The 22,793-nt window shown below is 35.3% G+C and overlaps 1 protein-coding gene and 1 long non-coding RNA gene across 2 annotated transcripts in view; one reads left to right on the top strand and one right to left on the bottom strand.

Annotated features, from left to right (window-relative positions):
- The window catches only part of MAN1A1 (mannosidase alpha class 1A member 1), a 167,302-nt gene that overhangs the window by 47,715 nt on the left and 96,794 nt on the right, over positions 1-22,793 (top strand). Inside the window, exon 5 of the mRNA XM_039246038.1 lies at positions 9,318-9,398. Within this exon, the coding sequence (XP_039101969.1) occupies positions 9,318-9,398 (81 nt within the window). The remainder of the gene's footprint in view (positions 1-9,317; positions 9,399-22,793) is intronic.
- LOC120241115 overlaps positions 11,684-22,793 on the bottom strand; it is a 38,131-nt gene continuing 27,021 nt past the window's right edge. The window contains exon 3 of the long non-coding RNA XR_005530836.1: positions 11,684-11,768. This is a non-coding gene — a long non-coding RNA (uncharacterized LOC120241115). The remainder of the gene's footprint in view (positions 11,769-22,793) is intronic.

Raw genomic sequence — 22,793 nt, 5'->3', positions numbered from 1 at the left:
GTAAAATTCTTTAACATACCATTTTCTGGTTGTTGTTTTTTAATTTTTTTTTAATGTTTATTTGTGTGAGAGAGAGCGTGAGCAGGGGAGGGTCAGAGAGAGAGGGAGATATAGAATCTGAAACAGACTCCAGACTCTGAGCTCTGAGCTAGCTGTCAGTACAGAGCCTGACGCGGGGCTCACACCCACGAACCATGAGATCATGATCTGAGCCAAAGTCGGATGCTTAACTGACTGAGCCACCCAGACGCTCCTTTGGTTGGTTTTAATATGTCTTATATGAGGCTTTGTTTTATATTTGCTCAATTTACCTAGAGGCTCAGGTGATTATATCAACAATTATGCAGATTTCTCTCTGAAAATGGAAACTTTTTCCACTTATCTGAAGGACAGAGAAATTGGAGAAGCTTAAGCAAAGAGAGAAAATTTTTTTATTTTTATGGATAACATGTAATATTATTCCAGATAATATTGGATAAATTATTGCTTGTTTTTAAATGAACTTTTTTCCTAATAAAGTATTATAATTGGCAGTGTGAGGGTATTGCAGATAAGTTAATGCATCCAAATTTATTGCAAGGGAAAAACCAGAAAGAAACTGAAACAAACACTACTGTTGAGAGTTGGTTTATCCTGTGGTGTTCCTGAGCATAAACCAATCTTTCAGTTAAGAATAAATGTGTTTGTATGTGAAATATTCAATTTGCATCACTTAAAGGTATAAAGTAAATGTTTTCTATTGGTTTATACTTTCATTAACTAAAACTCATTTTCTTTTAATTGAGGCATAGCAAGTTGATTCCAATTCCATACTTGGTAGCACAGAGTTCAAATGGCTTTAATAACTGGCTTAAAATAAATCACTGGGATAATATGTAGGAGCAAGGGCTTCCCAGGTGCAGCTTTGTATTCCATTCAGATATCTGTAGAGGAAAATAGGTATGGCACACCACTAAAGGTAGACTCCAGTAGATGAGTTTTCTGGTTTTAATTTAAAGCAATCCTAAAACAAAGAATCTAAAACACATTCTTGGTTACTCATTATTCATTATTTCATTTGTATGTTATTTACTAAATACCTTTGGACAGTCAGTTACTTACCCTCATGGAGCTTATAGTCTAGCAGGAAAAATTGAGTACTTAATTTGGGGCCAAGTTTTCTTAGGAAGGAGAAAAGACAGAGGAAACCACCATTTGAAGAGTACAGAGATATGCTAAGTATTATGCTAGGTGATTTTTTTCCCATAGGTTATCTTGTTTAGTATTTGTGACAACTATACAGGGTAAGTGATACTGTCCCTGTTTTTATAGATGAAGAGGTGATTAACTAATCTGCCCCAAATCACACAAGTAAAAGCTATGGGTGAACAAGATCTGCCTAACTCAGCGACTGTTTTTATTGGAGAGGAAGTGCAGAGAGTTGAGAAATATATATAGGCAGCCAGAGAATTTGAATCCTTCCAGTTTAAGCATGTAATCTTCATATCACAGCACACATTAGAGTGCATTGTTCCATAGGTACTCAATAAACTCTAATTAAATGAATGAGAAGTTATCTTGTCCTGCTTCTCAACAGACTATGTTAGACTCAGCTACAGGACAAGATGACAGGGTGCAAGGGTAACTGACTGTGTCATATTTTGAAATAGTTAGAAATGATAAGGAGTTCAGATGAAGTTGATTTACTTGTTTTCATCTAGCCAACTTCCAGAACAGATATGCAGTGGCTCCTGCTACTGAGAAATCTTTAACATAAGAACAAATGATCGAGAGTTTCATATTTAGGCATTTCTGAATTCAGTTCTGAGTGCTTCCTGTTCTTTCCTGTCACCTCAGAGAAGTATTGATTACCTAGATCTTTGCAGGAGAAATATTAAAAGCTATCTTCAGTATTAATTTTATAGAATATGTAGAGATTTTCTCCAGATAGTAATTTTTATATAAAACTTCAGTAAATGCCAAAGTTATATTAACTGTTAAAAGTCATTTTTCTTCATTGAGGTGAGGTGATATCTCTATGAAAGGGCGAGCTTTGAGAATGACAAAGGATAGATGATTAGCCTGTTCCAGACATTTACCTAGCAACACGCTGAGACAGTGGTCTTTGGCAAGCACATGGATTATACTTTGTTTTTTCTTTAATTTTTTTGATTGCAGTAAAATACATATCATACAATGGTGCCATCATAACCATTTTTAAGGGTAAGATTCAGTTAGTATTAAGTACTATAATATTAATGGAATCATATTTCTGTGCAGCCATCACCCCCATCCATATCCAGTTCTTTTAATCTTGAAAAACTGACACTCAGTTCCCATTAAACAATAACTTCCCAACCTTTATCCCTCCAGCCCCTGACAACCACCATTATATTTTCTGTCTCTATGACTGTGACTACTCCAGTGCCTCCTATAAAGTGGATTCATATGGTATATTTCTTTCTGTATTTCACTTAGCATAATGTCTTTAAGATTCATTCATATTAGAGCGTATGTCAAAATTTCCGTCCTTTCTAAGGTTGAATAATATTTCATCATATGTATATTCCATATTTGCTTATCTGTTCATCTGTCATTGAACAACACTTGGATTGCTTCCATGTCTTAGCTATTGTGAATGTTCTAGGAACACAGATATACAAATGTCTCTTTGAGATTCTTCTTAGAATTATTTTTTGTATACACCCAGATGTGGGATTGCTGGATTGGCAATTGTTTTTAATTTCTGGAGGAGCCACCTTACTGCTTTCCACAGTGGCTGCATCGTTTTACCTTCCCACCAATAGTGTGCCAGTGTTCCAGTTTCTCCACATTCTCACCAACACTGTTATGTTCTGATTTTGTTTTTTATAGTAGCCATCAGTAACAGATGTGAAGTGGTATCTCATTGTAGTCTTAGTTTGAATGGATTGTACTTTTGATTGTAATGAATACTGTATGCCTAAGATAACAGGCTAACTTAATCTTTTTCCTTTATTGAAAGTACAATGTTGACATGCAATGTTATTTCAGTTTCAAGTGTGCAATATACTAATTTCACAATTCTCTACATTATGCAATGCTTACAACATTAAGCGTAGTTTAGTTACCCTCTGTCATACAATGTTATTACAATATTATTGACTGTATTCCCTATGCTGTACTTTTAATTCCTGTGATTTATTTATTTCATAACTGGTAGTTTGCCCTTCTTAATCCCCTCTGCCTGTTTCCCTCATCCCCTCATCTCTGGCAACCACCAGTTTGTTTTCTGTATTTATGAATCTGTTTCTGTTTTTGTCTGTTCATTTGTTTTGTCTTTTAGATTCCACGTATGAATGACATCATATATGGTATTTGTAAAGCTTTATGGTATTCATCTGACTTATTTCACTTAGCATAATACCCTCTAGGTCCATCCATGTTGTCTCAAATGGCTTATCCTTTTTCGTGGCTGAGTAATATTTATGTGTGTGTGCACGGGCATGTATATATCTTTTTGAATTAGTGTTTGCATTTTCTTTCATTAAGTACTCAGAAGTGGAATTACTGGATCACATGATATTTTATTTTTAATTTTTTGAGGAGCCTCCATACTGCTTTCCACAGTGGCTGCACCAGTTATATCCCACCAACAGTTTAATAATCCAGACTGTTCTTTTACCCCACTTTTCAAGAAAATAAGCTGTAAGGTTCCCTATAGGAAGGACGTAAATAACCCCACAAAGCAATTTTGGATCTTCTCAAATGCGTAAATGCGTGAATGCGTACTTGATGTAGATCCAGAGTTCTATCCCATAGACCATGAAAGAAGTGACTTCTGCTTTAGTATTTGCCTAAATAGTCTATTTTAGAACAGCACTATGTCCCTATGAGTGCAAATAAGTTAATTATCCTGTTGAATGGAGTTATTCAGTATTTTTTATCTGAATGCTAATCAGTGCCTGCCAAGGGTGATGATTTGGGTGTTGGCTTTAAAAGGTTACTGAGCTGTTCTCTCTGTCAGTAATTAGTGATAGATTGGACTACTAGTTGAGAGTCCTTCTGGGTCTGCATAGTAAAACCAACCTATTCACATAGGGAAGATTATCTGTCTTTGTGGCCTAAAGAACTTGTGCTTTGTTCCTTTTAAGAGGTTTATCATGTTACTTAAATATGAAACTAAAAGCTGCTAGGACATATATAACACTAAGTTACATTGTTAAATATTGCAATTTAATCTGTTTTATACTTTTAATCCTCAAAATATTAATACAAAATAATTCAAAATACTACTTATAAACAAAGGTGTCTGCTAAGCTTAAACATAGGCAAGATGTATAGGCTGTTACCACTCTTTAATCAATGTCTTTGAAAAGTCTCATCTTGTTTCCAATATATTTCTCAGTAAGACAAAGCATAGTTATCGTATATGTTTAGAATGGGGCAGTTATTATTAAACATAGTTACTGGGTTGGATTGTAGTAGGGCAGTTATTAATGGTTGCTTCTCACTTACAGTTCAATGAGTAGAAACCTGGCGGGAAGTTTAGAGGAATAGCTAGCAAAGAAGTAGTCTCTGATTTGAAGGCTCAGAGAATTACCCTTAAAATAAGGAGTCTAAGAATTGGGACCAAATACACAGAATATTATTAAAATATTTTTGAAAATAAAAATCCTCTTCCCAAGAGATCTTTTTCAGTTTAATGGAATCCATCAGATCTGTCATGCCATGTGGAACCATAAGAATTAAGAATTCCTTTAACTTGTATAAGTTTGATTCTAAATAATTATGATAAGTCTGTGCAAAGAAAGTCAAAATGAAGGAGTTAATACATCTGTTCTTCAGGGGAAGCTTGTACTCTTCAGTAGTTCCTCAATCAAAAGAAAACTATGGCTACATCTGTGCTATAAACTAAATTTGTTATTCTAATGGTCAAGTCCATTATTTCACTCACTGAGATATATTAAAATCTATCATTTTACAGAAATTTTTGGTGAATAAAATACTTATAAAAATACCTAATTAATATCTAATACATTTTCCTGAGTTATTTAAAATGCTGTCATGTCTAGTGGGAGAAAGTTAATCTTTCAGGCATTCATTTTGAAACAAGGATTTTGAAATGTTCACTTTTCCTCTTGCCCAGATAGGATTAGGTTCTTTGTGCTCATAAATCAGATCAAATCTGTTGACTTGCAGGAAGTCAGTAGAAAGATGGAGCATAATATTAAGGATTGGGAGAGGGAGATTACAAAGTGGCTTATTGAATTAAATTCTTTTACCCTTTTTAACAATCTTTATCAGTTTATTTCATAATTCACATAGATGTATAGTGAACTAGAAGACACGAATATTAAGGGATAAGCTTACAGAAATTATAAGTTTAAGACACCCAGTGTAAGAGATTAGTACAGCGGCCTAATTTTTCCATAATTTGTCATACTTACCTCTTCTTGATTCTCAGTGTGACCTTAGTTATACCATAAATTCTATTAAATTTATATATGAATGTGGTTAAGTGTGTCCTTCAATCCAAAGGCTGTTGATAGAGGAAAGTCAGAATGAAGGAGTTATTTCTCCAACCCACAGGTTTTCATGGTTAGACTTTCAGCCAAAAATTTCTACTTCCACTTGTTTATCATTTGTGATGTTAACTAATAGGTGCATGCAGTTTAGCCAGAAGACTATATCAACTTCTCAACCTGCAACCACATATGACAGTGCACTAGAAGCCATAGAGTACATGGAGTATATCCCTGCATGTAACCTTACTTAAAGATTTAAGAAAGGTAATTTTATTTTAAAACAAACACGGATTAAGGAGACTGCAAAATTCATACTGTTCAAAAAAATTACACAAGATTTTAGTGTTACAGGCTCTTTAGGACTCCTCTCCTTCACATACTATCTTTTCCATCCCCTAATCCCTCTCTGTCATTAGGATAAGTCAATGGAAAAATTTTAAAAGATTTTAAAACCGTCTTTTAACCGTCTTAAAAGATACTGCAGGGATACTGATGGGATGAATATATTCACTTAAATTTAATAAGATCACTTTAATGGAAATCATAATCAGAAGTTAATAAAGATAGCCTAAAACCCTGAGTGTAGAAAGTCCCTTTTGAAAATCCAGATACCATATATAAAGTATATCAAACCCAAAAGGAAGTTTGTTCAAAATACTGTATTCCAAATAGGATTTTTTAGACAATGAGAAATAATACTCCCACGAGGGTCAGAGAAAATGTATCAGTTTGCATTCTAGAATTGAGAATACTAGGATTCTGGAGTTTCTGATTTTCCAGTAACCCCTGAGGAAATAAACTAAGACAGGCCTTAGTTTATGTAGGCTGAGTTACTGTGCAGTGGGTAATGGCAGCAGCTCTCCTCTGAGTGTGTTATGCCAGGCGCTATGCACAGTACTTTACAGTCACAGACTCCTAGCACCTTGTAAGGAATGCGTTTTCCCTTTTTACAAACGAAAAAAGACTCAGAGAGATTAAGTTACTTGCCTGAGATCTCACACTTAGCCTTCAATCCTAGGTCTTTCTCACTCTAGGGTAGTGTTTTTATGGTCTGCTGTTTCCAATATAGAAAACCAATTTGCTGTGGAGGGAGAATTCTTATTTTCTTCATCCTTTTCACCTAAGAATCCATAAAGAGTGAGCAAAAGCATCTAAATCTTAGTCATCTGATATAATAGCATAATACAGTCCAGAATGTCAAAAGAGCTCTCAGATTAAGGTTTCTAAATAATTTAGATTTGACTTTGATAAAAAGAAGTAGAAAAAATAATAAGTTGGGAATTCTAATGTCAATCCGGTTTTCAAAAAGAGGAAAATATGATAACTCTTGAGTACTCCTAATGGTGATGACATTCCTGAAAAAGGCTTTTAAAGACAAGGACACAGCAATCACTGGAAAGCTGCATGGGTTCACTAACAAGCCAGACTTACTTCTTTGACAGGCTTAGAGCCATGAAATTCAAAAGGCAAAGCAACTGACCTTGAGCATGGTACTTTGCCAGGTCATTTCTCAATATTTTATAGAGCAAGATAAACAGAATTTAGGTTCTAGAACACATTGCTGGATCAGTATCTAGTTGAACAACTGTACCCAATAGGTGATTGCTGTCTAGCTGAAAATACATTTCTGATGATATTTGACATGGCTCAGTCTTCTACCCTGCAGTAATTTTTATCAGATGTCTATGTAAAAGTACTGATAACCAAAATTTTCGCAGGAGGAGGAGAATGCATATCTAATGAACCCAGAACCAAAATAAGAATATAAAAATCTGGGGCGCCTGGGTGGCTTAGTCGGTTAAGCGTCCGACTTTCGCTTAGGTCATGATCTCGCGGTTCGTGGGTTTGAGCCCCACGTCGGGCTCTGTGCTGACTGCCAGCTCAGAGCCTGGAGCCTGTTTCAGAGTCTGTGTCTCCCTCTCTCTCTGACCCTCCCCTGCTCACGCTGTCTCTCTCTCTCTCCTAAAATAAATAAATTAAAAAAAAATATTTAAAAAAATATATAAAAATCACTTTAACAGATCTTAGTGGGCAGAAATGCGGAGGACTGTTCTCAGCATTAAAAACTGAAAAACACAAGCAAAAATGCAAGAGTTTAAATTCAATAGATTTTACTGTAAGACATTGTTACCTTTAGACATAAGAAATATAGCTGTGTGAACCAAAGTAAATTAATGAATTCCCTTCCTTTTTCCTTATCAGTAATTTTGTGGAATATAAAAGCTTTTACCAGTATGCATACAATGCTCATTTAGAATGATGCACCTCAGTGATAAATTGCACCTATATAGAGTCAAATTATATCAGGTACATGCTGCAGATTATGAAATACTATTAAACGAGCTCACCAAAGAGTCTTATATTATGATGCTTTTGTCTAACTCTGGCCCAGTAATTTTCCCAAGTTGTTTTCATCCTTTGTAGGAAATTTTTTGAGAAATTTTTAACTGTAAGCAGTTGCCTAGCTTTCATTGTTAGATCCTTATAACTTTTTAGCAAAAGCATGCGGGAATTAAGTGAAAATCTATGTGTATTTTTCTCCTCTGGAATTGTTTCCTCCCACTAAAGTGTAGATTCCCTGAGTTTGAGGACTTCGTCAGTCTTCATTACCATGACCCTAGAGCCTCTGACAGTGTGTGGCACATAGTAGGTGCTTGATAAATATTTGTTCAAGGAAATAATATGTTGGATGATTTTAACTAAGCTCATCTGTAAGATACTGAGTCCATATAATATAGTTTGCTGTTAGCCCCTATGATTATCAGTGAATGATTTGACCTTATACAAAAGTAGGTCTATGAACATGAAAGGATGCTAAACAAAGAGTGAAGAGGATCTTATACCTGTTGTAGGTTAGCTGTGTTAAATTTTCTAGTAACAGCATGTAGGACAGTTCTAGTTAGTAGTCAAGTCTTCTAAAATAATACAAGTATTGGTGGTAATTGCTAATTACATGCCACAATGATATGACCATTAATAAAAGGACTTGGTGCATTATTATGGGAGGTGATACAGGAGTCAGGACAGTGCAGAGCCATGGGGCAGGAATTGGAGTACTCTAGTCAAATTCTGATTCAACCACTGATTCATTGTCCAACTTTTAAAATGTTTCAGTAACCACTATACATCTCAGTCCCTCCATTTGTCAAATGGATGTAAGACTAGTAATTATTTCACAGGGTTTGGTGTGAGGATTAAAGGACATAGTTCATATAAAGAGATTAGCACAAGATCTGGAACACTTTGGATGCTAAAAGCAAGCTCCTTTATGCAGATGAAATTTCTTCTCAGGAAGATGTGACCATCCTAGGCCACAGGCAGGGACTTGGGAACAAGCACTTGGAACCCAGGTCCCTCCGTCAAATTCTATTTGCATTCTAGCTGTGCTACTTTAACAGGGTGGGAGAAGAATGCTAGAATAATGTTCAACCACCTGCCAGAGTACAAAGAGTCTAAATGGCTTTTCAGAAGGAAAAAGCAAGCAGATGAATAAAATAAAAGGAGAACACAACAGAACAGAAAAATAAAATGTCCTGGCCCTGTAGCATCTGCACAGATAGAGAATATCAACTATGTATTGTATCCGTTGCTGAACAGAGGAAGGAAATAATTTTATAAATATTTTATAATTATTTTAAGAGTCAAAATTACTTTATTTACATATATTTTGAAATTGTTCAAAGACAAGACTTTTTTCTCTTGTATATAAATTGCCTGGGCAAACATAAGATTGAGTAAAATTTAAATATTTAGCACATCTTATCATGATGGTATTTTTCTCAATTGTGTGCTATCATTTATGTATGAACCTCCTTTGTTTTATTTCCACAGAATGCTGAAGTTTCTGTTTTTGAAGTAAATATACGCTTTGTTGGGGGACTACTCTCAGCCTACTATCTGTCTGGAGAAGAGGTAAGATGAAACCATAAAATCACATTTTTTGAGTAAAATGTGCTTTTTATGGTACCTATGTTCATATTTTGATGGGCCTCAAGCATATACTGAATTTCCATATATAATATATACTGATTAAACCAGCACCCTGGGAAATTTGGGCACAAGTTGTAACAAAATGTTAAGCAATGCCTTTAAAAAAGCCTGGCTCCATTCTATTAGGTGCGGTATAGTTACAACTATAAATCAGATATGCCTGTCAACCAATTAAAGAGGTTTAGTGCAATGGCAGGCCTGTGAATGAGTTTTTTTCCTTAAAAATTATTTTAATGTTAGCATAACATTAGCTTGATAAAAAACCTTTTTGAAGGTGGGAGAAATTTTGACAGGTAAGATATAAAAATTACAGTGTTTAAGAAATTGAGCCTTGCAGTGAGAAGCCCTGTAGGCCAGTGTGTCCCTTTGTAAAGTGCTTTGGAGCTCTTCCTAGAGCAGAGCTCAATTAATTATCTGCTTGGAGGAAAGCAGGAATTTTTAATTTAGCTGCCTTTTATGGTTAAATTAAGAAGGGATTTTTGTATCATGCTTATATAGAGTATGGATGCTATTTTCTTGAAAGGTTTTGGACAACCTTATGAATATCTTAGGTTTCCACTAAGTTGTTGGAATGGACTTCATCTTTAATGTTGACAGTATTAAAAGCTGACGTCAAGGCAAAACAGATAATTCAGTTGCATGTCAATCATATTTGTGTGAGCCTCAGCACTCTGGCTAGGAGCAGAGTGGATCTTACCTAGTATAGTGTTTCAGGTATTTCTATGTTCCTTCAAACAGATTTAAGCAGAGCAATAAATGTTTAATGAGAAAAGCTGCTTTAGTTTGTTCCTGTCTCTCGAGTACTTTCCTAGCCATAACAAAACAGCCTGCAAAATCTTAACATTCCCTCTGTCTTTAGATTTTATTCAAACATAGGTATTTTTAATATATATAAATGGCTTCTACATTCCCCTATATTTTGTCCTGTTTAAGTGTTAAATTCTTTTCTTCGTTATGGATTCTGTCACTTTCTCAGCCAGGGTAAAGAGATTTTCTGGCACATCATGCCTCTTCTTTCCCACATGACTTCGTGTGTTGAGTTTAGTTTAGGATGTTCTAAATGTTAAGCCAGAGAATCCGTATTTTTAAGAAGACATATTGAAAATTAATGTTATTTTAGTTAGCAAGTTTCTGCTTTTAGAATGTTTGTCTTTGAGTGTCCAATGCCTAGTATTCTCGTTGTTTTTGACATAGCATACTTAGGATGAACTTGGTTTTAACTTTCTTCATCATTTATGTGGAGGTGAGACAATTTGGAGCAAATAAGAACTTCATCTTTATATATCTGGGCTCAAATAGGATAATCAAGCATACAAAGAGAAACAAGTAACACTTCTTTTAAATTTGCATCATGTTTAATTGGGATTTTTTTTTTCACCTATAACAGTGTCTTGTTTATCTACATATATGTTTCGTGTGTGTGTGCTTATTATAGACCTATATTTACATAACTATAATATCCAAAGATATTTTGCGTATAGCTAAAATCATTTGCCTCAGACCTTGTAAAGGTACTTTTTTATTCCATACTTAGATAACTTTAGTAAACCAAAGACTACAAAGAACACCTCCATTGAAAATAAGTATTCTTTTAGTGTATTTTCTATGTCCTTATCCCCTTGCAAAACATCATTTTCATTACATCTAGATTGTCTATATTTTAATTTTATAAAAATTACTTAAGGTATTTTCTTTCTACATACTTTACTCTTTCTATAGAATATACTTTTAGTACATAAGGATTCATTTTCTCAGCACAGTTTTTGCATAACCGGTCCCTAAATGTTGGATAGTTGGGTTGTTTCTAGTATTCCTGTATATTAGATAATGTAGCTATAATCAGCTGATAAATATTTATTCTCTAAAGTGTGATTACTGGGTGAGAAATGTTAAATAGTAGACTGTTTTAACATCATCTCCTCTTTTTTCCTCTCAGTTGCCTCATCACTGACAATTTTATTTGACCAATGCACTCAGGGGAGTTGTCCATCAGGAATGTGGTCAAAAAAATTATTTTACTTCAAGTCTGTGCTTGAGCTATCTGTCTCCATATCAAAATGAAAAAAATTGAGCATTCATTAATAGAAAGAAAATCAACATGACCAAATTATGAATTAGTTGGTTTCAGATTGTTGATAAAGTTCTATAAATCACGGTATTTACTTACCTTGTCAAGGAATATTCATCTTCCTAAATCATCTCATAAGGGGCTACTAAGTCACAATTATTTAACATTCTCATTTCATTGCTGAGGCTCAGGAGTATTTTGAGGACATCTCATAAATTTTCAGTCTATAGAAGAAATGCAAATAATCACAAGAATTACAAACAGGCTAGAGGTAAAATGAATACTAAATAGTAATGATCAGTATTAAATATAAATAACAGAGATAGTATTTCTCTATTATAAGCTCAAGGGAAACTAAAGTCTTCATTTGAGGTAGTAAATAGCAGCATCTAGAATATCATTACTCAAAATGTGTTCTACAGAGCACTAGTTTCTTTTTTAGATATGTCAGCATAAGTCTGTATCTGTATACACCCTAAAAATAAGTTCGGAAAAAGCTACATCTTATATTCTGTCTTAGAAATTCACAATGTACAGAAAAAGAAACTAATTGAATTTTATTTATCCCTGTGTTTTCCATGCTTAACTATAACCTCTCTCCTTTTTTCTTAGTGTAACATTTGCTAACTGAGTTACAAATACTGTTTCACAGAACAAATTTTAAGAAACCTCACTATACAGTAAGAGTAACCTAAGCAAAAATGATATTGAAACTTGGCAAGTGCAAAAGAAGACATTACAAGAGAAGATGATACATGTGGGAAGCAGCATGTATAGATATATCACATATTATTTGTTTTACAGGAGCAACCAATGACTTTCTTGAGCAGAAAGAGAATTTAACAGGATATAGTAATGTCACAGACTCATAGTGAGGGCTGAAAACAAGTTGGAAGTAAGTCTCAAGATGAGATTCTCTGTGGCTTAATAATCACTCTGAGACATCTTAGAATTAATAAACATGCCCTATTTTTTTCTACCTTTGTTAAGAAACAAAGTCCCAGGAGAAAGCCATCAATTGGTAATTTTGTTTACATGTGGCCCCTTAGGGATCTTGGGGAATGAAAGAAAGGATATGACAGAAGAAATCTTCCATAGGGTTTGAATTCAGTATCCCTTGAAGACTGGATAGATAATTCTTGACAGGAAACTGAGACCCTGTTTCAAGAGTGAAAAGAGTAGATGTTTAAAAGGACCCCCTCCACCCCTCCGCCAGAAAAAGACAAAATGTCACTATGATGAATAAGGGTGTCAAAGGAAATAGACAAATCATATAGAAACTGATAAATTTAATGATATGCCTGAAAAAAATTTTCCTGATTTGCAAAACTACTTTATTCTGTAGATTAAGAGAGAACATTTAGAACTACCAAGATCAGAGAAAACATTTGACTAGTATGTTTTATGTATGTGAACTAGAAAAACAAAACAACTCCTGGATGCTAAAACCATTGAAGAACTAGCTGTCAATGAATAAAGACATGTCAATGACAAAGACATCTGATCTAACACACAGGGGAAACACACATAATAGATCCCTGTATTATTAAACCAGTTTACTCTACCAGGATAGCCTTCATTTCAAAGGTGACGAAAGTATTTGAATCCCTCAAATTCACCAAAATAAATCCACTGCTCCATGTATCACTACAAAAGATTGCTAAGGGATTTCCAGAAAAGAGCAGTAGCTAATGCCACTAAGTTTAGGAATGTCAAAGGGGAAAACATATAGGAATCTGGTAGGATTATGGAGTGGAGAAGAGAAAAATAAGATTGAGAATAAGAGTTTTGTGGTAGAAAGATTTACTCTTTTTTCATATTAGGATTCAGACATTTGGGGTATTAAGGTTATAGCCATTGATTTTATAGAGTTTGTTTTGTGATTAATAATTATAAAAATGTTTAGGAATCCTTAGAAACTCAGGATGCGTTGATCGGATTCCCTATCAGACTCAATATCTGCCACAGTCCATGAGAATAAAGTCATCTTCCAGACCATCCATCCGTCTCCTGCCTTATTCTGCAAAGAAATTAAACTGACATACAGGAAATATTAATAATACATACAGAGCTGTTGAAAACCGAGAATAAAGCCAGAATATTTTTTAATTTAAGTTTTTGTTTCAATTCCAGTTAGTTAACATACAGTGTTATATTAGTTTCAGGTGTACAATGTAGTGTTTCAACACTTCTATACAACACCCAGTGTTCATCATGACAAGTGTCCTCCTTAATCCCTATCACTTATTTCAGCCATCCCCTACCACTCTCCCCTCTGCTATCACATTGTTCTCTATAATTAAGTCTGTTTCTTGCTTTGTTTGTGTGTCTCTCTCTTATTTTCTTTGCTTGTTTGTTTGTTTCTTAAATTCTACATATGAGTGAAATCATATGGTATTTATCTTTCTCTGACTGATAAAGTCAGAGAATATTAAAGTCACAGGTACCACTAACAAAGAGGCGGTACAGGCAACCAGTCTTTGGGCAGAAATTTGTCTTTGGGTTTCCTAGCAACCAGAGCAAAAAGGAGAAGAGAATTAATAGTAATTTGGTTTTGCTTTTTTATAACACTAAAAATTGGGTAACATAAAATAACCCACATGTCACCTTATACATACTAAATTTTTCATAAAATGTAGAACTATCTTGTATAAACAGGAAAAAAATCCACCAGAAATACATTAATACCCACCTCCCCAAATCCTGCCTAAATTGTAAAAATTGGGTTTAGATTTATCCTCCTCTCTGGATAGTAGTTTAATTATGGTCGCTAATAAAGAAAGCAGAGATATCAATAGAGGACATAATTGCAAACACACACACACACACACACACACACACACACACAAAGGATTGAAAAGAATATGATCATAATACTCTAAGATCGAAATATATTAAGGGTATGCAATTAATAAATAACAGATTTGAGCAGTGCAGCTAAAAAGAAGGCTTGAAATAATGGCATAATGAAATAGAAAAATTAGGTAATCGATATCTTGATGAATATTTATTATATGTTACAGACCATAAAATTTTTTTAGTAAAGTATATGTATAATGCCACAGTCAAAATATAACCCTGGGGAGCACCCAGGTAGCTCAGTCGGTTAAGCATCCAACTTGGGCTCAGGTCACGAGCGTATGACTTGAGAGTTCAAATCCCCTGCTGACAGCACAGAGCCTGTTTTGGATCCTCTGCCTCCCTCTCTGCCCTTCCCCTGCTGGTTCTCTTTCTCTCTCAAAATAAATAAAACTTTAAAAAATATATAGCACTGAGCATAAATGATATACATATTTAAAATGGTGAAACCACATGAAGTCTTTAAAATAATCTCTTAATAACTGGATCAGGGAATAAATTTATAACATTAAAATAGACTACTCAACAAATCAAGTGTAAGCATATCTTTAAATTCGGTGGAAAGTTAACCAAGGTTGTTGTTAGAAAAATACGTCATTTTAAATGTCTCTATTTTGAAAAAATTATATGATTAACTAAGTCTATATTAATTAGAAGAAAGGGAAATAGTAAAAATAAGAATATTACGTACACCTTAAGATGAGAAAAGGGTTGGAATTCCAAAGCTTTTTCTTTCCCTTTTTTTTAGTTTATTGTCAAGATAGTTTCCATATAACACTCAGTGCTCATCCCCACAAGTGCCGTCCTCCATGCCCATTAACCCCCTTCCCCTCTTCTCCACCCCCATCAGTTCTCAGTTTTTCTCAGCATTCAAGAGTCTCTCATGGTTTGCCTCTCTCTGTCTCCTCCACTGTTTCCCCCCTTCTTCTCCCCCATGGTCCTCTGTTAAGTCCCTCCTAATCCTCCTATACGTGCAAACATATGATATTTGTCCTTCTCTGCCTGACTTATTTCGCTCAGCATAACACCCCCAAGTTCCATCCATGTTGCTACACATGGCCAGATTTCATTCTTATTGCCATGTAGTACTCCATTGTATAGTTAAACCACATCTTCTTGATCCGTTCGTCCGTTGATGGACACTTAGGCTCTTTCCATGATTTGGCTATTGTTGAGAGTGCTGCTATGAACATTGGGGTACATGTGCCCCTATGCATCAGCACTCCTATATCCCTTGGGTAAATTCCTAGCAGTGCTATTGCTTGGTCATAGGGGAGTTCTATTGTTAATTTTTTGAGGAACCTCCAAACTGTTTTCCAGAGAGGCTGTACCAGTTTACATTCCCATCAACAGTGTAGGAGGGTGCCCATTTCTTCACATCCTCGCCAGCATCTAGAGTCCTCTGATTTGCTCATTTTAGCCACTCTGACCGGCATGAGGTAGTATGTGGAGACATAAAGAATATAGTAAGGTGACTGAAAATATGCACAATCCCTAATCTTCTGTGTAAGCCCCCACAGCTGCACCCCACCTCCTACCTCAACCCCCTCCCACTAACCCTGACAGAACATCTTTTTTTTTTTTCAGTCTATTCTATAAATGCTGGTTCTGTGAAAGAGAAAGTTTTGAAAAGCAGTGAGCTAGAGACTACATCAAAATTTAATTAATTACTAAATGTTGTTAGTCATTTATGGTAGACCTTTTAAACAGAACAGAAATTAGAACATTTTGTGAAATTGTAAACATAAGAAGAAATTATAAAAGGTAAATGGGAAAGGAATTGTACAATGTATATTTGCTTTAGTTTGAGGAAACTATCCAGCTAAAGCTTTCTTTGCCATTTAATGGTATACTGATGCTACTTTTCTGAAAAAGAACAATTTTAACCATATTTACTAAATGCTATTGTTTCTTTATGTTATTTTGTACTGATGTTTTTGACCCTATAATTTCTTAGTTAGATTGATCTTTACATATACTTAAGGTATTTAATTTACTATTTAGCATTTATTATTGAAATCTTATAAAAGAAAGGAATATGATATACTGAACAGCTATTTTCACTTAAAATAGTTCATAGTGATATTAGAGTAGAGTAATTTTGCTTATTTGTTAATTAAATTTCCATGGTTAAGGGGTTAAAATCATCTCTCATTGAATATTATGGTTAGAACTTTAATATGTAATTTAAAAGAGCTAGAAGTATATGGAATTGATTATAAATAATATACATTTTAGTTAAATGGACTACACTTTTTTTGTCCTAGAGTGAATTACTGAAATCTTATCTACTTCTTAACTCAGGTTTGCTATACGTGTTTCTCTCTGTATAAAAAAATCTATCCTGTATTTATAATTGTTTGCAAAAGCACAGAAGTTTTATCAGTAAGAACTTTCTATAATTCATGAAAGTGGTTCTACAGTTTGCTAATAATTACAGCTCTAAAACTTATTCACACTAATGTATGAATGGCAGAAAGAAGCTGGTCTGATTTCTCTCTGATTGTAAACCAAAAAAGAAAGGTTGGTGCCCAAAGGAAAAGGAAAGTCAGAAAATTAACTTCTTTTTTTTTTTTTTTTTTTTTTTAAAGTAAACTCTACCCCCAATGAGGAGCTCAAACTCATGAGCTCAATATCGAGTCACATGCCTACCAGCTGAGCCAGCCAGGCACCCCTAACTTATTTCTTAAGGAAATATCTGTATTCCTTTCAGTTTAGCACAGTACCTTGCACACAGTAAGAAAACTGCAGATTCACATCAGTGAGTTTAGACCTAGGAATGATATAGTGACAGCCTCAAAATCTCAGTGATTTAAGACAATATGCTCTGTACATCCTATATGTTCTACCCATGCTGTATTCTGTGCCCATGACTCTGCTTCTCATCATCCGCCCTCCAGAGCCCAGACTGATGGAGCAGCTGCCATCTGAATCATTTCCATTTGCCATGATGGGAGTCAGAAGGTTGGAGGTGGCAAAAGAGAATCTAGAAAACGTACACTGGCTTGTAATGCATCTATTGGAAAGAAACCTTTTATTTCAGCCCACATCTCATTGGCCAGAGCAAGTCACATGGCCACTGTAACTTAAAAGGTTGGGGGAGGGGATGCATAGTACCACTGTATCCCCAGGAGGAAAATTTAGTGAACAGTGTTAATGACTGCCACAGTGGCCACTGACTTGGGTTAAAATGTATGGCCTTCCCAACCACAAGGAGTATCAGAGGATAGGAATTTATGAGAAGAGAGGAACTTTTCCAAATATCCCCAAGATCCCCCTGATAGTAAGAAACTTCTCCCTGTGGTATCAAGGTAGTAAGTGGAGTGTTGTGCACCTTTGGGAACTTTTCAAGTAAAAGGCTACCCCTTTAGTATTAGTCTACAAAGATGTGCTTCTCCAAGAAGTATCTTCTATTGTAGATGTCTCCCCTAACTTTCCAAATTTTAAAAGCAAAGTTGACAAACAGACATAAACTACTCTATCAAAAAGGAATGCCTGTCACCACTATTGTTGTCTGATGTGAAAGTTAATCTTTGCTTTTTGGCAGCACCCTATTGTGTTGACCAGACATTGAGGACCTGGTGCTTTTCCTTCAACCACTTTCTCTTTTAAGAATTTCCCAGGCCAGTCATATCTGGCTTTACAAAAGTCTAATAAAAGAGATGAGGTAATATATTTATGTTGAATCATTTCATAATTCACAATGTCTGTTAAAACCAGTATTCCAAATCATTTTTACTGCCTGAATCATATCAACCTGGATTTCTAATACCAGGGTTTGTGTGCATATGTGTGCACGTGTGTGAGTATGTGTTTAAACAGAAGTTGTATTTTTCCAGGATATCCTTTGTATTCTTTTTCTTTGAAATTTGGTGTCCTTCAGAAGGGATCCAAGAGGTAGCTGTAGCAAGGAATTTAAAATTTAATAGGGCTAGTAGAAAATTCCTCAGAATTGTGGTAATTTGCCATCTGGTAAGTTCACTTACTGAATCAGCAGATGTATATGGAATACCTGCTTTGAGGCACTGCACTTAGTACTGCAGAAACAACAAACAAGGGAAAGACAGTCTCTGTTGACAAATATTAATCATTTAGATTTCACAACAACCCTGTAAAATAACAATAGGTATTGTTTTTATCCTCATTTTATGAAGGAAATAAACAGAGCACAGATTGTTAAGTAACTTGCTCAAAGGCCTGCAAAGTGGCAGAGCTGGGCTTCCGACTCAGACATTCTGGCTACAAGATACCAAGTAACAGCTAGACATTAGGGATCTCAAACATGCAAGATAGACGTAGTAGGCCATAGCCTGAACGTGTGAGTCATAGACAGCTAAATGACCATTGAAAGAATGGAAGGGAATGGGGCTGCCCAGAGCATATAATAGATTGAGAAAAGGGGACCTTAACATTTAAGCATTAGTGAGAAGAAGGGACCAAAGAAGGAGACTAAGATGTGGTGGGCCCGGAAGTAGGAGGAAAACCAGTAGAATGGAATTAGCCAAGACAAAGTAGTATTCTGAAAAAATGAGGAAGTATTCAGCTGTGTCAAAGGCTGCTGCTAAGGCAAATTGTTACAAGGATTGAAAAGTATCTTTGTTACATAGCAATACAGAGGTCATAGGTGACTTTACTGAGACAACTTTTGATAGAGTAATAGCACAGAATCGAAATTATTTTTCATTTGAGAGGAGAGAGTCTTTAAGAAAGTAGAGGAAGATAGGAATCAGAGGACCGATGGCCTTAGGGAAGGGGTCCTTCCTCCATTGCCGACTGAGTAGAGGAGAAAACATGTCAGTGACTGTAGATTTGGTGGTAGAGATGTGAGACAATTACCATCTGATTGCCCCTGTTAACTATACGAAGAAGTAGAAGACAAGGAGAGACTTGGAAAGAGAACGTAGAGAACATTGTTGAGTGTATATAATATAGAATTGTCATGGTAGAGTGTCTGGACAGTGTCTAGGTTGGTGACCGCTAATTCACGGTGGCATCAGACTTCCCAGGTTCCCAGGGGTATATTGCTCAGCAGCTCATATACAAGGATGAGAAGGTAGGTGGTTGGTTTTAGTTGGGTTTTACTAGGCAGAAGTGACAGAGACAAAGAAATGCATGGGTTTTGAGCTATTGGAAAAAATATTATTGAAATTACAGACTGCACTGTCCAAAATGAGTATAAGACAATATGAGGAAAAAAAAAAAAAAAGAAAGCAAGTGAGTGATGATTAGAAACTGGACTGGTTAAATTCCCAAAGTTTAGTTAAAGCAGAACAAAAGTAGCAGTAATTTACAGGTGACTGAAAGGTCTGGAAGTAAAGGGTATATAGTAGGATGGATGAATAAGGGATTTTAAAAATGAAGGGGTTTTGAGTGATGTCAGGATCCAGGATAACATCACAAGACTAAGTGGTTAAGGAGGGATTTGCCAGAGTCTATCTGCATGGCTGACTGTGTAGTACATTTTGACTGAAAAACTACAATGTAAAATTTGGTCTTTTAAAAAAAACTACCAAGCATCAGTGAACTTATTTTTAAATTTGATAAAGTATAAACACTGTATACATTCTCTTCATAAATGTGTATGAAAATATGTACTGAACAAAGGTCACTGTTTAAACAAAAAAGAGGGAAGTAGTCTTTAAAGAAATTTAAATGTAACGTTGTACAAACATTCATGACTCTAGAGCCTTAAAAAGTTAGTACAGATGATTAGAGTTGGCAGTAGAAATGTAAACAACACGTATTAGCTAATTAGTTGGATTTAATGCATCTGTACACCTATGCAGAGCTGTTTCTTTTAAGCTACAACTAGGTGAAATTTTACCTATGATACATACAGTAAATTTGTGGTGACGTGAACTTGTTTTGGGTTTTCTTTAAAAATTACGTCTTACCTAGTATATGAAACTATTTTATTTATAAAAATTCGCTTTGGCAAAAAATTTATGGTTTGGGATTTAGGTATCATCCTAGTCCATTTGGGCTGCTACACCAGAATACCATAGACAGATGGCTTACAAACAGCAAACATTTATCTCTCCAAGTTCTGGAGGCTCAGAAGTCCAAGCTCATGGTCCTGGAAGATTTACTTTCTGGTGAGAACCAATTTTCAGGTTCACAGGGAGCTGTCTTTTCCATGTGTCCTCACATGGCAGAAAGAGTGAAGGAGCTTTTTGGGGTCTTTTTTAGAAGGTCACTAATTCCATTCATGGGGATTCTATCCTCAAGACCTAATCACCTCCTAAGTCCCTACTTCTGAATACCATCACATTGGGTATTAGGACTTCACAAATGAATTTGGGGAGGACACAAACATTCAGTTTGTAGCAAGTGTGTTCTAAAGTAATTCCTCTAAAGATTTCATTTATAAAACTTTCTTGTGTTATCTTTTTATGATATAGATTTATAGTTTATGTATTTTTTAAGTTTTTTCTTTCAGACATTTTTTAAAATGGTTCATTGACAAATCTTAGGGTTAACCATTATAGTAACTGAATCCATTTCCACTATATTACAAATTATTTCTAAGAGAGATCTGCTATATCTGAATATGTTACCATTAAGTGTATGCTTGGAAGCAAACAGTTCATCTTATAACCTCACTGAAAATTCTTTTACATTGATGTTAAAATAAATGTAAGTCTCGAGGGTAATGTTTGTTTTTAACTTAATAATTGATCTTTATTTTAATTTGAGTTTTCCAGTTCCTCTAAAGCAGTACAAATAGCAATTGATTCCAGGGTCTTACAAAATGAGGAAGTCCAAGAGCTTTAATGGTATAGGCATAGAATACAGGAATTTTTTTCATAGCTCATTAAACTAAACACTTTTGTTCTGTTTTATTCCTGCCATTAGGTAGAAGGTTAGGGTTCGTACCAGATAAGCAGAATAGATTGTGACATTTAAGTTCCATATGGTTGATGCCATTTACTTGTTTAATCTTACTTTAATAGATTTTTTAAGTTCTTGATATAATAATACACACAATTCTAATTTATAAATCACTGTTAACTTCTGTGTTTCAATTTTTATGGCTAACATGGTATATAGTTATTAAATAGGGCTTCTTACTTTAGTCTTCTCTCACAGACTTCCTCTGGCCAGGTAGAAAGTACACTTACTACTCAATTTAATTTTTTTTTAATGTTTTATTTATTTCTGAGAGAGACAACATGAACAGGGGATGGTCAGAGAGAGAAGGAGACACAGAATCCAAAACAGCCTCCGGGCTCTGAGCTAGCTGTCAGCAGAGAGCCCGACACGGGGCTTGAACCCACGAACCATGAGATCATGACCTGAGCCGAAGTCGGACACTTAACCGACTGAGCCACCCAGGCGCCCTTACTCAATTTAGACTTAACTGCTAATTTTGGAAAACAACTATAGCATTTATGTTGAGCTTCTGCTATCTAATCTTTATGACTATCTAATGCTTTATGACTGGGCTTAGAATAATACTAACTCAGCATTTAACTCTGAAGATTTAGTTGTAGAGGACCTTAAAGTTCTATCATCTTATCAGGCATGCAGCTATAAACATATTTAGTCACTTATGACTCACACCTTTATTCAGCAAATATTATGTGCTTTCTGTGATTATTTTGAGCATCTATGATGTGCCAGGCTATATTCCTGTCTCTGGAGGATTCAGCAAGGAACATATTTGACAAAGTCCCGGTTTCAGGAAATGTACGTGCAATGAGATAGTATGGTAAATAAGTTCACAGGATAATTTCAGATGTCAGTAATTGCTGTGAAGAAAATACAAGACAATTGTGGATTAAAATGTGATAGAGGGGTAGGAAGATAAGGTCTGCTTTAGGTCGAATTAGAGCCAGGACCAAAATGACACCACTGAGGATTTGGAGAAAGAACATTCCAGAGGAACTTGGGAGTTGAGTTTATGATAGATTCTCCTCTTAACTTTGGGATGAAGAAGAAGAGGAGGAGGACAATGGTGGTGATGATAATGGTGGTAATACGGTTTTTTAAGGGTTTCTTGTGTGCCAGAGTCAACACTAGAGAAGTTGCTTAATCTCCATGTTGTAGATACACTGACCCTGTGCATCTGATTCCTGATTCACACCGGAGGCGTTAGGACTGCCCGCATAGTATTCCCAAAGCCAGAGCTTTCAGGATTAGTACCACAATCTCTTTTTCTTATTTGCCTGCTCATCTTTTCAACTTCTCAACTTCATATAATGAGCTAGCAGCAATGTTCTATAACCTGTGAAATCTTTCACTTCCTGAACAGCAAAAAATAATCGAGGTATGAAAACTAAGTTGTGTGATACAGGCACAGCCCTTGCCAGGTTATAACAGATATGTACTCACGTTGTATTTGAAATTATTTACTCACTGCATTCAGGTCATTTTCCAAAACAGAGGCA

Source organism: Hyaena hyaena, unplaced genomic scaffold, assembly GCF_003009895.1.
Source record: "Hyaena hyaena isolate Hyena2069 unplaced genomic scaffold, ASM300989v1 scaffold_279, whole genome shotgun sequence".
Lineage (NCBI taxonomy): Eukaryota > Metazoa > Chordata > Mammalia > Carnivora > Hyaenidae > Hyaena > Hyaena hyaena.
The sequence above is the reverse complement of the archived record's forward strand: the minus strand, read 5'-3'. Positions and strand labels throughout refer to the sequence as shown.